At 36.0% G+C, this 15161-nt stretch overlaps 1 protein-coding gene across 1 annotated transcript in view; it reads right to left on the bottom strand.

Moving 5' to 3' along the window:
- Positions 1–15161, bottom strand: part of LOC144443317 (nonsense-mediated mRNA decay factor SMG5-like) — an 82373-nt gene that overhangs the window by 50996 nt on the left and 16216 nt on the right. Inside the window, exons 13-14 of the mRNA XM_078132768.1 lie at positions 14771–14952; positions 12327–12512 (exon numbers count right to left, since the gene is read on the bottom strand). Of these exons, the coding sequence (XP_077988894.1) occupies positions 12327–12512; positions 14771–14952 (368 nt within the window). The remainder of the gene's footprint in view (positions 1–12326; positions 12513–14770; positions 14953–15161) is intronic.

Consider the following 15161-nt stretch of genomic DNA (forward strand, 5'->3'; position numbering starts at 1 on the left):
CAAGATGTGACATCATCTTCTAATCTAGATAAACACTGGCATAACACTCTTCTAGTTAAGCCTTCATGTCGACTGTGCCATGAACTGAGTACAAAATAACCCTATTAGGCTACCCAACCCCCACCTAGCTTTCCACCCTAAACCTTTTTTTTTACATACTCGAGAAAAAAATAATAAAAGCGCAAAAATTGTGAAGTCTCACGAGAAATAGTGGATGCAGAAACTGCTGCTATTGACTTACAAAGACACTCTAAAACTGTTCTTCCAATCTGTAATAGCTTTACATCTGATAGGATGAAATAAACAACACAGAGACCATTTGAAAAACAATGGAAAACCTGACCTAGACACTCACACGTGAAAAAAAATTAATAAAAAAAAAAAAAAAAATCTACCTACCACACCTATTCTAAAATTGAGTATAACCGGAACCACACAATTTTTTTTATTAAGCCTTATGACATTTCCACAATATAAATTTTGATTGTCCATGATCCTAATGTCAACAACAAGAATTTCTAGATATACTCAAACAAATTATGTCACTGAATGTCTATATGCATAAATGCATGTGACAGATATCGTAAATACAAATGACATAAATTTGCATAAGTAATAAAGTAGATATTAGTATAGCCTAGAATCCATTTGTGTAGGGATTTTGGGTTCTTCCCTTTTCCCTACCACCCCTGGCTTTTTCCTGGAATGGTGGTATATTCAAACCTAAAATCAGATTTCACCCCCCCCCCCCCCCCACATTGAATATGGTAATCACGTTTGCATTGTACAACCCTCTGAGTTTGTTCTAATGTGATGCTTTTCCGCAAGTTTGTGAGTTGACAAAGGTGTTCAAATATTTGATGAAAACAGTGTATCATTATAATCTTTCCCCCAGAAGAAATAATTTCGGAGTCAAGAACAACAGGTTGATGATCATGGCTCTGTTGTTGCTTATAGGACGGTAATCGTGACTGAAATTTCTACATCCGACAAGTGGGCAATGAATGTAATAATTATGTTTTTGTCTGTTTATGGACACCCACGCTAGTTGACTCAGCACTTGGTAAAATTACATGATACATACTCATCATTAACAATCGACACTTTGTTCTTTTTCACCTTTGGAATATCAGCCTATTTGCTGTTTTATCTTCCTGTCGAATTATAAAGAAACCTGGCATGTTTTATATTTTAACAATTTGACCCCACCCTCCTTACGTTGGCATATCTGTACATTAGTTCATGTATCTCTGCACGTATGTACTGTACTCTCCTCTGACAAGTCAGGTCACAACAATGGTATCTACTCTACCCACAGGTGTTTGTCACATCATTAGGCAAATAGACTGCTGAGAATACACATCCCTCTACTTTTGTGGAGTGAATAATGGGGTTTGCGATAAGCTTATACTAGTAGTACACGAGTCCTATGACATTGTCTCAACAGTAATCAGGGTGGCCCTCTAGAACGGTTGTCAACCAATGAAATATTGTTCTTAAGTATACAATGCCAGCAACAAGGGTCTTGTGATGAGAATACCTCTGTACACCAACACTAAAGGTATAAACCATATGTACCTCAAGTACCCTGTGTGTGTAAACATCTGTACATTTCTGCGTTGTCTGTTGTTCTTATCGAAAAATGCGATACTATTTCAAAATGCTCGCATCACCCCTCACCTTTTGAATATTACAAAAGTCTCAATCAAAATTCACAAAATATCATCCACGGAGTATTCATATTTTGCTTCCAACCTTCAAAAAACAGTCAATTTTTGTTTACTTGACAGTCTGTTGATTCTATGTCTGAACTAAGAATCTGTGGTCAAGGAAATTCAATATTTGATGAGTGTGTTAGTTTAAACTAGTAATGAACACACACATATCTGCTATACAGAGTCAACCTTATCTTGATACAAACATATGGTCAAATTGTTCAAAGCCTGTACTCTGTTAAGTGTCAATATTTGGACAAGACTTGATGGCAAAGTGAAATAAAAACACAGACATAGCAAATATTTCCCATATTTTTAATCAAATTTGTTATCAGATTTTTAATGGCTGCCTTTTATTTACATGTACGGATGTATGTTCTAACTGTTTTTTTTTTTTGTGTGTGTTATGTGGATTGTTATTCATTTTAGTATATTTGTGACATGCCGATTAATTTTAATATTCTGGGCATTCATCATTATAGTAATGTCCTACATTATACAATTCTGTTGTTTTAAATGTATATCAAACACTTGATCATCGACCACAACATTGATCCTCCTGATGAACATTAATGCTCATGAAGTCATTGCCGACCAGCACTCCATTAAGAGTGGGGGAGGACCCTAGGACACTTCCTTTTATAATATAAACACTGGCAAGGGCAACAGAAATTCAGTGCAAGTTCAGATACTGACTTTTGTGTCTTTGTCAACATTTTTAGCTACACTAACAATCACTAGTCCACAACACCGATACAATGACGCCGAGAGTTCAAAAGCATCAATTTTCAACCAGCTTTTAAATTCCATTCCTATAACATCACCAACAGCCACAGCACTGAGCAATACCTAGTAGTAATATACCCCTGACAATGCTGATGAGATGTCGGCAAAAATTTAGTATTCACTTTCAATTTTTTTTTTAACTCTGCGAGTAGAAATTTTCGTGAGTATTTAAGTATGTACCCAGAGACCATGAACAGTCATCCTCGCAACAAAATTATCATCAAGGAATGGAAATTTCTCCTCAGAGTCAAATTAATAATAGAGCAAACGCAAGCTTTTTGCCTTTATACTTCTTCAATGTAATATTATGTCTGTTGACAGTAAAACAGGATTCATGAAAACAACAATATATATGCAATATCCGAGGCTAAGACTGACACCCATTATCATAAAATTTATCTTACATCCCTGTGTAGGTAAAAGCCATCATTATCTATATTTACATGGCATATATTTGGTTATCGAGATAACAACAGACAAGAGGTAAGATCTTCAGAGCAATAAAATCCATCAGACATTTTTATCTCTGGCCATCAGTTCATCTAGTTTCTATAAAAAGCACCGATGTATGTAACTTATTTGTAGTGATAACACAGTAAGGGTATATTTTATAACTTGCTTTTAATACATGACGCAATTATGCCATAAATAGCACTGTAGTGTACAGGTAGTGTTTTACATGTTGTACACTGTGGTTAGTTTTAAGAATTAGGATAACTAACAGACAAGGAATGACCTGACGATAATAACAGACTCGATTACTTCATGCATGTACTGGTAGGTGAATCCCAGAATAGAACACAAACATGTACAAACCATAACACCAAAGTAAAGCATTTTCTGTGTGTACCACAATTGTTTATAACAGCATCCATATCAAGTGTAAGCGTGTACTGTTTCATTTGCTAATTGACCGCATTACAAAGGCCACATGCTAGGCTTGTAAATAAACCAATTGAAACTGTATACTTTAGCACTTGATATGAATACCATAAAGGAGTGTAGCACATAGAGAAAGAGCTTTACTTCAGTGTTACTCATTGTATACTAGCACTAATATGTTATACTCCATTATATTTCAGTGAAAAAAATATTAGTTTCATAAAGACTGTATCACTTAGAGTCAAAAAGACAATGTACTCAAAGTAGATATACATATATAATTCAAGTGTCACAAATCTAGTGTCTCACTATCTGTGCTAGTCCTTTTATACATGTATGTCCTTCCAGTGCCACAAGTCCCCTCTGTCTGTCTGTCTCATTACCCATGTATGTCCTTGTCTGTCCTACCAGTATCACATGTCCCCTCTGTTGGCATCTCACTATCTGTGTCTGTCTGTCTGTCTGTCTGTCTGTCTGTCTGTCTGTCCTTTCAGTGTCATAAGTCCCCCCTGTCAGTATCTCACCATCTCTGTATGTCCCTATCAATCTTCCTCCATTGTCAAGTCCCTTCTATGTGTCTCACAACCTGTGTATGTTCCTGTGTCTGTCCTTCCAGTGTCAAAAATATTGTCAACGTCTCACAATATCAGTCTGTCTTTCCAATGTCACAAGTGCTCCCTGTCAGTGTCTCACTATCTGTATGTACCTGTCTCTCTATCCTTCCAGTGTCACAAGTCCCCTGTCACTGTCAGTGTGTCACTATCTGTGTATGTCCTTAGTTGTCACTCTTGAGTCACAAGACCCCTCCCCTAACTAATTATGTCATTATATAGCTGTACATGTCTCATTCTGTCTGTCCTTCCAGTGTCACAAGTTCCCACTATCAATATATCAAAGTACAGGTTATCGTATGACCTGCGACACATCCAGCTTAGGTCATGTTAAAAACATCACACCATAGGAGACAGATAACACATAAAAGCAAGTTACAGACTTATTATCATTTTCATTTCCTGTTCAAAATTTATTTTCCAAATCAGAGTTAAAGATCCAAAGTCCCTGCTGGACATAATCAACCAAGACTGAAGAAAAGTGAAAAGTACTGCAAATCAATCCTGGAACTAACCCAAATATAAAAGACTTTTTCTCTGTTCCATTCATATCCAAAATACATTTTAATTTTCTACACTTTCTTGTGAAAATATTTTCAGTTTAATCTAAAAAACATTTTTCACCTGTTATACCAAATACATATATGTATGAAGGCAAACAACAGAGGAACTGATACTGCACATAATTATTTCATGAACAGAAACAAAATAAACTAAATCTTAAAATAGTGTATGAAACAATGGATCGTATTATTCTTTTATTGAGTCATTAATATCTCAACGATAACCCTGTTCTAATAAAACCTGAGAAATTACAAAAAGGAATGATTAATTTATGTATATTTAATTTGTAATTTTCGTTTCTCTAATTTACACGCTACTTCAAAAAATGTGTTTGCTACTATATATCAGAGATGAATTGAGTCCACCGTGGACACTTAAAAATGTCACGGCTAGCTAATACATCGCAGCGCTTTGTTTTATAGCGATATACAGGCCAAATATTTTGAACTCTGTGATAACAACACAATGTGTCTGCTATTTATTGTTATTTAAAGATTGAGAAATATTGATCGAGGGTTAGCGAAATGATTTATTGGCAAGCATGTTGAAACCAGAGTGTGGGTTTTTCGTACTAACAGGTACAAGGTAGAGGCGTAATCCCGATAGATTATTGTTTGATGTTGTGCTTATGACATATGTTAAGCCACTGAAATAAATCCAGGTGAAATGATAGGTTTAGAGAGATTACTTAATCTCAATATTGGAGTCAAACAGAATGAGGTCGACATAAAATGGAAATTGAGACATGTATGTTTCAAAAGAACAGAACTAAAAATAGCTATGGAGGTTACTTTTAGCGTGTTGGCCAACCTGTCCTAGTCTACAGACTTGGCTACCTGACTCGGCATACTGGCTTGACAGGTGAATTGATATTTTTAAAGTCAAATAGCCAAAGTTTCTGGCTTAATCTCTCTGGTATGGTTTTGAAATCAAGCATTGTCCCAGACTAATGTTTGATACGATTCAACTATCTGATAATATCATTTAACAGTCATTCCAAAAAACATCTGATGTAAATAAGAGTAAGTTTTTCCATGTTTATATTTTGTTTACAACATAATGCAATCATGCTATGTTTTCAAAACATGATTTTTTTGGGTGGTGATTAGAGGAAGGATTATCACAAAGTAGAATCCCCAAAAATGATTACAATTTCCCAAATATATGAAAAAAAAGTTAAGGTCAGCAGTGAAATACTAGATGGGGGTCGGGTAACTGGAACCATACAAATTTTTTTCTAGGCCTGAACAATAAATTCTGTGTGAAAATTCATTGTTTCACCTGTTGAATATTATACTTGCTGGACCTTTAATTTTCATTGAAAAGAGAACTTAGCTGTTTAATCTGGACCAACTTTCCACTGATTACAGAGGGTATACATGGTAACTACGAGTACAATGTACTTTCCTAGGGGTTGTATCAGTGAGGTCAAATAAACACAGGCGAAAATTATCAGAATAAATTCCGTGTGAAAATTTATTGTGTGGAATTCTAATTTTCAAGAGATCAACTTTCATCGAAAAAGAGAAATTGGTTATTTTGTCTGTATGTAACTTCCACTGATTATTAAAAGAAGGTATGCCTTGATAACTATGAGTCCTAAGTACTTTCACCAGGTTTTGTTTCTGCGGCAAAATACACACAAGTGAAAACAGTGACCACAAACGAAACCTTAGTATTTCACAATACCTTACAAGTCTAGGTGAAAGGTTTTAATTCTACTCAACACACTGATTTCATCATCACTCCCCATTTTTCAAGTACCAACGATAAATCACTCACTTCACATACTATTCACATCACTCCACAACGTATCTAGACTTTTCAGGAAAACAAAATAACAATGTACTTTATCGCCACAACACCCTGTATGGTCTGCACTCATGGGTCATACATGTTTATTACTGATATAAAAGCTATTGTAAATACAGCAGCACCGATAATTGAAGGACGAAGCACTCCACAGGACAGTGATTGATTCTAGTACATATAATTCTGAAGTATTTCCTATCAAAGCTAACATCAGTAAATAGCAATTAATCATTTAATCTTGATGAGTAATGACTAGTCAATTTCCTCCTAAATGTCACCAGTCCTCTACTTGTAAAGTTATATAATGTTTTCATTTCTGAAACGTGCCATTCTGAAATTAATAACAGTAATAAATAAACCATGTCCGTTTCATATTTGTTGATTATTAATATGTTAATTTCATTCCTCTGTTTTTAAAACGGGTCACCAGTATGTAATTTTAATCAGTGATAAATAGACATTATATACTGTAATTTTATATTTGTTAAATCATGATCATCGGACTTTCACTCCTGGGTTTTAAAACAGGTTCATATACAACTGTGGGCATCAGACCGTGGATGAATGGAACCTGTTACATACTGGGAAACTAAACAACTGAATTGGATTAATAACACTTGACACAGCATGTTGGAAGTACAGCCTTGTATTACATTCCATCATTTGATAAGAGCAGCTGTATGACCACTTTATATAGTAGTTCATGTTCACAAACAAATTTCCAGTTCCTCTGACATTTCATGTACACATAAAGAGGACATAAAATTGTTCTTATCAAACCATGGTGTGTAATACAAGTCTCTGCTGTTCCAATATGGTAGATGTGTCAAACCTTGTAGCATATACATCCAGCGCTAGCTGAGCCAAGTGTTATTAATCCAATTCATTTGTTTACTTTAATATTTGTAACAGGTTCTTTCCATGGTCTGATGTCGTTCATCCACAGTCTGCTGTTGGCAGTTTTATTTTTTACCAACAATAAATAGTCACTGTTGGATCTCATACGTTTGTCATTAACTAGAAAATAACCCCGCGCATATGCCATAACCACAACTCAAATAGAGAGACCGAGTCAAATCACTTCATATAAGTAGAGTTCGACATCATTAACAGCAAAGAACCCCGAAAAATTTCATGTAGAACTCTTTTGTGAACAAAACTTCGCTAATATTTTCTTAATCAACTCAGCTAAATTGGAAAATACCAATGGACAAAACTCTCTCTTAGATGTCAATTTCACCTCTCTGTTCTGAGAACAGGTAGGCTTTAATTCTTAACTGGAAATAGACATATGATTTCATATTTATTGTCATTAATCATCAATTTCACACCAGCTTGTATTAGTAATAGTACTTATAATCTTAATCAGTAATAAATCTATCCTCTTCAGGTATCAGATATTGTTAGAATGTCAATTTCACCCCTATGGTATTATAATCTCTTATTTAAATTTGTAATCAGTATTAAATGGATAATTTCATATTTGTTCATCAGTATTATGTCAGTTTAACCTTATGTTACAGCATTAAATGGATAATTTCATATTTGCTCATCAGTATTATGTCAATCTCACGTTATGTTAATTTTTAATCAGTATTAAATGGATAATTTCATATTGTTTATCAGTATTATGTCAGTTTCACTTTATGTTACAGCATTAAATGGATAATTTCATATTTGTTCATCAGTATTATGTCAGTTTCACCTTATTTAAATTTCTAATCAGCATTAAATGGATAATTTCATATTGTTTATCAGTAATATGTCAATTTCACCCTATGCTAATTTTCAATCAGCATTAAATGTATAATTTCATATTTGTTTATCAGTAATATGTCAGTTTCACCTTATGTATTTTAAACAGGTCTTTGTAATTTTGATATGATTTCATATTTGTTAACTCATCAACGTCAATTTCATACTAGTGTTAATACATCACCACTAAAATGACTAGTCCTTGTAATATTAATCATCAATAAATCTATCATTTTGATATTTTTTTACCATTAAAATGATGTCAATTCATGTAATTTTAATATGATCCATATTTTTTTATCATTAATATCAATTTCATACCACCGATATTATAATAAAATTCGTAATTTTAATGAGAAATGAATCTATAATGTTGATATTTGTTTATCATTAATATCAATTTCATGCCAGTGTTAAAGTGGCCATATGGATGAGGATTGGGTATTTATTTTGAATTTTGAGTTTATAATACAAATTTTATCATGGCTTCTTTCTTGAAAAATCAAAGTGAAACAACATATGCCAGGTCCTTGTTTGTAACTCAATAAATTTGAAAAGGCTGATAAACATGTCTAAATGTTTTGTTACTGTATATAGAAATAACAAACTTTTTACATGTTTTTTTTTTAGCTTTTTGCAATGTAATGAGTTTCAAAAACACACTTTGTCAATGTTGATTCACACTGATTTCAAGTACAAAGCAGCCATGATAAAAAATGTTTCATAAATTCAAAATCCAAAATAAATACCTATATAGCCACTTTAATATATGAATTTTACACCAACCACATTTAGTAAAAGTCAGTGTAATTTTAATCAGCAATAAATATCCCCCAAATATAATATTTATTAATTATTAAAATGTCAATTTCACTCCTCTGTTGTTACAACAGGTCCCTGTAATTTAAATCAGCAATACATAGACATACAAATTCATATTTGTTTATAATTAATGTCAATTTCATACAAATTCATATTTGTTTATAATTAATGTCAATTTCATACCAATCATATTTGTAAAAGTCAATGTAATTTTAATCAGCAGTAAATAAGCCCTATATTTAATATTTGTTGATTATAAAAATGTCAATTTCACTCCTCTGTTTTAAGAAGTCGCTTGCAATATTAATCGCCAATAAATGGACATATAACTATACATTTGTCTATTATTAATGTCAATTTCTTATGTCATATCAAGAAAAATCATTGCAATTTTAATCAGTGATAAATCTATCCTGTTGCTTTTACATTTGTTGATTATTAATATGTCAATTTCTCACACTAGTGATATTTCATTAGCACAGGTTCTTGCAATGTTATCTTATATTAGACAACCGTATAGTAGTTCACTTACTTGATCACTGTAATATTTATGGACTAATATGACAGTTAAGATATAAATTCACACACTTTATATTCCAATAAATTATCTACAAGCACAAAAACTTCAGTGTTTGTGTTATGGGCATCAAGTGGATAAAATTTCCTTGCGGTCTCTAGTCAAAGACTTATTTTTCCAAGGTTTCACACCAACCAGCTTAGTAAAAGTCCTTGTAATTTTAATCAGCAATAAATATGCCCTATATTGAATACCACGGTTCCCTACCAATGTTTTCATTGGGTAATAAGTAAGTAAATATCTACCTAAATTCCCCAGGTATTGATCTCAGATAATACAACGGAATCTTTTCAATGCAATCTTAAAACGTCTCTTTTTAAGCAGAACTACAGGGTGTGAGTTTGTGCAACTTTTAGTCTTTATAATTTTTGTCATTTTAGTCGCATTGTTTCAAGTAATTGTCATTTTTTTTGTTTACTTTGTAATGTTTACCATTTTAGCCATGGAAATTGTTGTAATTATTAATGTCGTTTTAGCTTCATAAACTTTGTAGCATTTCATTTAGCTACTTAAATGGTTGTAATTTTTATTGTCCTTGTCATTGTCATTGTATCCATTATGTACATTTTTAGCAATGTAAAGAGTATTGAGACATAGTATAGTGCACTTTTTAAGAAATCAAATTAATTTTTTTTTTACAGACATCATGATACATGGTACATGTAATGAAATGTATACAAGTGTTCTACATTTCTCCCCTCTCTGTAACTATGGTTCCCAAACATTACAGCAGACATACTAAGGCCCTCTACATTTTTTTTGGGGGGGGGGGGGGTGTGATAAAATAAAAATGACATCAACAAAACTCAATAACATTATGAGAACTTTCCTACACATGTAAAAATATCTTCTCCCTGAAATATTTGGGGGTAACATGAAAAAAGGAAAATGATACCCAACTGATAACATTGACACAGAAAATACCAAAGTATACTGCATATACTGTTACATACTGTCTTACATATGGCATTTTATGGATAGTTAACATATATTGAGCAGATTAATAGCCCTCTCAGACACTGCAGTATTAAACCTGTTTTATGTGGTTATTTATAGGGTGGATTCCTTCAGATTTCATTGATATTGATTGATTTCATTAAAAAATTCATAAAAACACATCATGGCTATCAGCATTACTTGGACAGTTACAAATGACATTAAATAAATAAATAAATAACTGAATTTATAAAGTTAATGATAAATTAATTCAGTTTGTCTACACTCGCTATTATAAATGGGGGGGGGGGGTAATTTGGGAGGGGGTGAAATTTAAGGGGCACAAGTTGAGTTTTTAAGTTTTAGGGAGTGATTTTTCCTGTTTATTTTAAAGGTACTCACAGTATTCTACTTACTGATGTATACTTATCCATCACTTGCAACTGACTGAACCCAAACCTTGTATTAAGATGTAGCTTAGAAATGACCCAATGACATAAATTTATGATACGTATGAAAAAAGTTGAGGAAAATCCATATCGTGAATAAACTATTCTAACAATGCTACAAGACAACTGTAATAATATCATAGAAGGCCTGCATCAACTGTTATTATTACACTAGAACAGTACAATCGAGGTTTTGTGTAAGTATTTTCGCTTGAATTAAAAGGTTATAAACTCAGCTTGTCTTACTTTAAGTAGTGAGAAACTTATTCACATGTGTGACATTTATATTTCCGCACACGATACTTCCATAAATTTGAAGATGTAACTTCAGCCTACCATTGCATGCTTTTGAGTTTTTATTACTGTTTAAAACAGTAAAACTATACACAGAAACTGACCAACGGATATTGTGGTCAAAGTGACGAGTGTTGTTTCATTCACCACTAAAACTCTTCAGAAAACCTGCCAGTGCCACTGTAATCACGCCAGCAGGTCCATAAAGTCTTAACATATTACAGTTTTTCAAGGGTGTGTCCAATAAAACTGAGAAATGATCGACACAGCTGTACTTTGTGCTTTAACAAGCACATAAAAAAGAACTAAATCATCTAATATAAGTGAATACTTGGGGGCTTGGGTTATTTCCCGTGAGATTTCACTGCACATTTACGGAATGATTTGATACTGCAATTGATACTGGTATTTACAACAGAGGTCGGGTGTATTCGGCCATTGCCATTCTGTAATCAAACTCTGTGAATGTACACTATCAATTCCTCTGGGGGCTGGTAATTTGTATGATTAGTTTGCTCAGCTTGGGTTTTTTTTATGGTGGTCTGCTTTCACTTTTATGGCTCGAAGTTTACGGTCTGTAAAGTCTGGAAAGACCGTAACAAAACATACAACAGCAATAATGAGGTATGGTTTATATTGGGTCACAACAGTTTACTAGCTTCATGGCCAGTTTATGGCACTTCCCCTTGAAGGTAACAGAGACTGTCTACTGGTATAGCGCCCTCTACAGGATATTCATATAGGCTGAGGTCAATTATGAGTCTAGAAACTAGGTCATCACAAGAAGTGTTCACTAACGGTCCCACAATATGCTGCCCTCACAGTCACAACAAATATATTCTCTTGTTTGTTACTACAGACTTTAGAATTTTCACTGCAATCACTTATATGGAGTCCGTCCTGATGTAAGAAAGCATGCCTGTTTCTTCTTTCTTCTCTTTAACTTCCCAGCCTGCAGTCAACTTGTCAACTTTCAAACACAAAAGTAGACAAAGTCAACCCAAAAACTGATACAATCCCCACTTCGTAAACGCTACGAAGGAGAAAATTGAACAACTCAAAGAAATCACACATGATGATGTGTCATTTCAGAGGGAGTGCACACAATAAAATTCACACTCACCATTTTCATCTGAGCCATGGCTAGGTCTGCTAAGTTGGCCGATTCTTGCTCTGTCACCACCCCATCCGATGTAGCTTGAGATGGTCCAAGAAAGAGGCTCTTCTCTTGATCATAGCATATGTTGACAGAGGTTAGGTTAGCTAGGTGGTGACCAAACTGACGTAAGCAACACAGACGGATGAGTGTCTGAAGAAGAAATTAAATAAATTTTGGCACCTGGACAAGAAAGACACGGATCATCTAAATATGATAGTTTCTATAACATGAGTAGCAAATACGCTTTTCTATGCAGAGAACATAGCTGATAGAGAGAGATGGAGAGAAATAGAATCAAGTCTTACGAAAATGCAGTTTTTGAGAAAGCAATTCACAGTAATACAAAGAAAGTGCATACTTCATGGCCATACATTCAAGATGGGGGTGGGGGTGGGGTGGGGTGGGGTTGGGGGCTTGCACATTTCCTAAGTACTGGATTGAAGACACTCACCTCATCTTGGTATCCTAGTACAAGCTGTCCACCACTGTTTCTGAGTATCTCTCAGTGGTGGTAGGGGTAGTGTGGGGTGGGTATTTGCATGTTTCCTACTGGAATTGAACACACTCACCTCATCTTGGTATCCTAGTACAACCTGTTCACCATAGTTCAACTCCCAGTGTTTCTGCGTATCTCTCAGTGGTGGTAGGGGTGGTGTGGGGGTGGGTATTTGCATATTTCCTACTGGAATTGAACACACTCACCTCATCTTGGTATCCTAGTACAACCCGTTCACCATAGTTCGACTCCCAGTGTTTCTGAGTATCTCTCAGTGGTGGTAGGGGTGGTGTGGGGGTGGGTATTTGCATATTTCCTACTGGAATTGAACACACTCACCTTATCTTGGTATCCTAGTACAACCTGTTCATCATTGTTTCTAAGTATCTCTCAGTGGTGGTGGGTATTTGCATGTTTCCTGGAATTGAACACACTCACCTCATCTTCGTATCCAAGTACAACCTGTTCACCATAGTTGGACCCCCAGTGTTTCTGAGTATCTCTCAGTGGTGGTAGGGGTGGGGGTTTACACGTTTCCTACTGGAATTGAACACACTCACCTCATCTTCGTATCCAAGTACAACCTGTTCACCATAGTTGGACCCCCAGTGTTTCTGAGTATCTCTCAGTGGTGGTAGGGGTGGGGGTTTACACGTTTCCTACTGGAATTGAACACACTCACCTCATCTTCGTATCCAAGTACAACCTGTTCACCATAGTTGGACCCCCAGTGTTTCTGAGTATCTCTCAGTGGTGGTAGGGGTGGGGGGTGTACACGTTTCCTACTGGAATTTAACACACTCACCTCATCTTCGTATCCGAGTACAACCTGTTCACCATAGTTCGACCCCCAGTGTTTCTGAGTATCTCTCAGTGGTGGTAGGGGTGGGGGTGTACACGTTTCCGACTGGAATTGAACACACTCACCTCATCTTCGTATCCGAGTACAACCTGTTCACCATAGTTGGACCCCCAGTGTTTCTGAGTATCTCTCAGTGGTGGTAGGGGTGGGGGGGTGTACACGTTTCTGACTGGAATTGAACACACTCACCTCATCTTCGTATCCGAGTACAACCTGTTCACCATAGTTGGACCCCCAGTGTTTCTGAGTATCTCTCAGTGGTGGTAGGGGTGGGGGGTGTACACGTTTCCTACTGGAATTGAACACACTCACCTCATCTTCGTATCCAAGTACAACCTGTTCACCATAGTTGGACCCCCAGTGTTTCTGAGTATCTCTCAGTGGTGGTAGGGGTGGGGGGTGTACACGTTTCGTACTGGAATTGAACACACTCACCTCACCTTCGTATCCGAGTACACCCACTTCACCATAGTTCGACCCCCAGTGTTTCTGACTATCTTTCAGTGTTGGTAGGGGTGGGGGGTGTACACGTTTCCTACTGGAATTGAACACACTGACCTCATCTTCGTATCCAAGTACAACCTGTTCACCATAGTTGGACCCCCAGTGTTTCTGAGTATCTCTCAGTGGTGGTAGGGGTGGGGGGTGTACACGTTTCCGACTGGAATTGAACACACTCACCTCATCTTCGTATCCAAGTACAACCTGTTCACCATAGTTGGACCCCCAGTGTTTCTGAGTATCTCTCAGTGGTGGTAGGGGTGGGGGGTGTACACGTTTCCTACTGGAATTGAACACACTCACCTCATCTTCATATCCGAGTACAACCTGTTCACCATAGTTGGACCCCCAGTGTTTCTGAGTATCTCTCAGTGGTGGTAGGGGTGGGGGGTGTACACGTTTCCAACTGGAATTGAACACACTCACCTCATCTTCGTATCCAAGTACAACCTGTTCACCATAGTTGGACCCCCAGTGTTTCTGAGTATCTCTCAGTGGTGGTAGGGGCGGGGGGTGTACACGTTTCCGACTGGAATTGAACACACTCACCTCATCTTCGTATCCAAGTACAACCTGTTCACCATAGTTGGACCCCCAGTGTTTCTGAGTATCTCTCAGTGGTGGTAGTTTGTATAATGCATAGTCCTCTGTCAGTGGTACAGTCTGATGCCAATCATTGTACTGTATAGAGCTGTTGATGATGCTTAGAGCCTCTGAAGAATGACAAATATCTGTGAGGAGTACAGAGAAAGCGTGAAGGTGGTGAAAACGAACCCGACTGTGATGTGAAAGTCAACAAAATCTGTCATTTACAGTATTTTCGGCAACAATCTTCACAGAACGTTGTTCTTATGATTAGCAAGACTGACAACAATTGAGGTGTTTTGTGAGAAGAACATGTTTCCAGCAAATTTAAAACCCTGATGTCCCCCAGACAAGA

Source organism: Glandiceps talaboti, chromosome 12, assembly GCF_964340395.1.
Source record: "Glandiceps talaboti chromosome 12, keGlaTala1.1, whole genome shotgun sequence".
NCBI classification, from domain to species: Eukaryota; Metazoa; Hemichordata; class Enteropneusta; family Spengelidae; genus Glandiceps; species Glandiceps talaboti.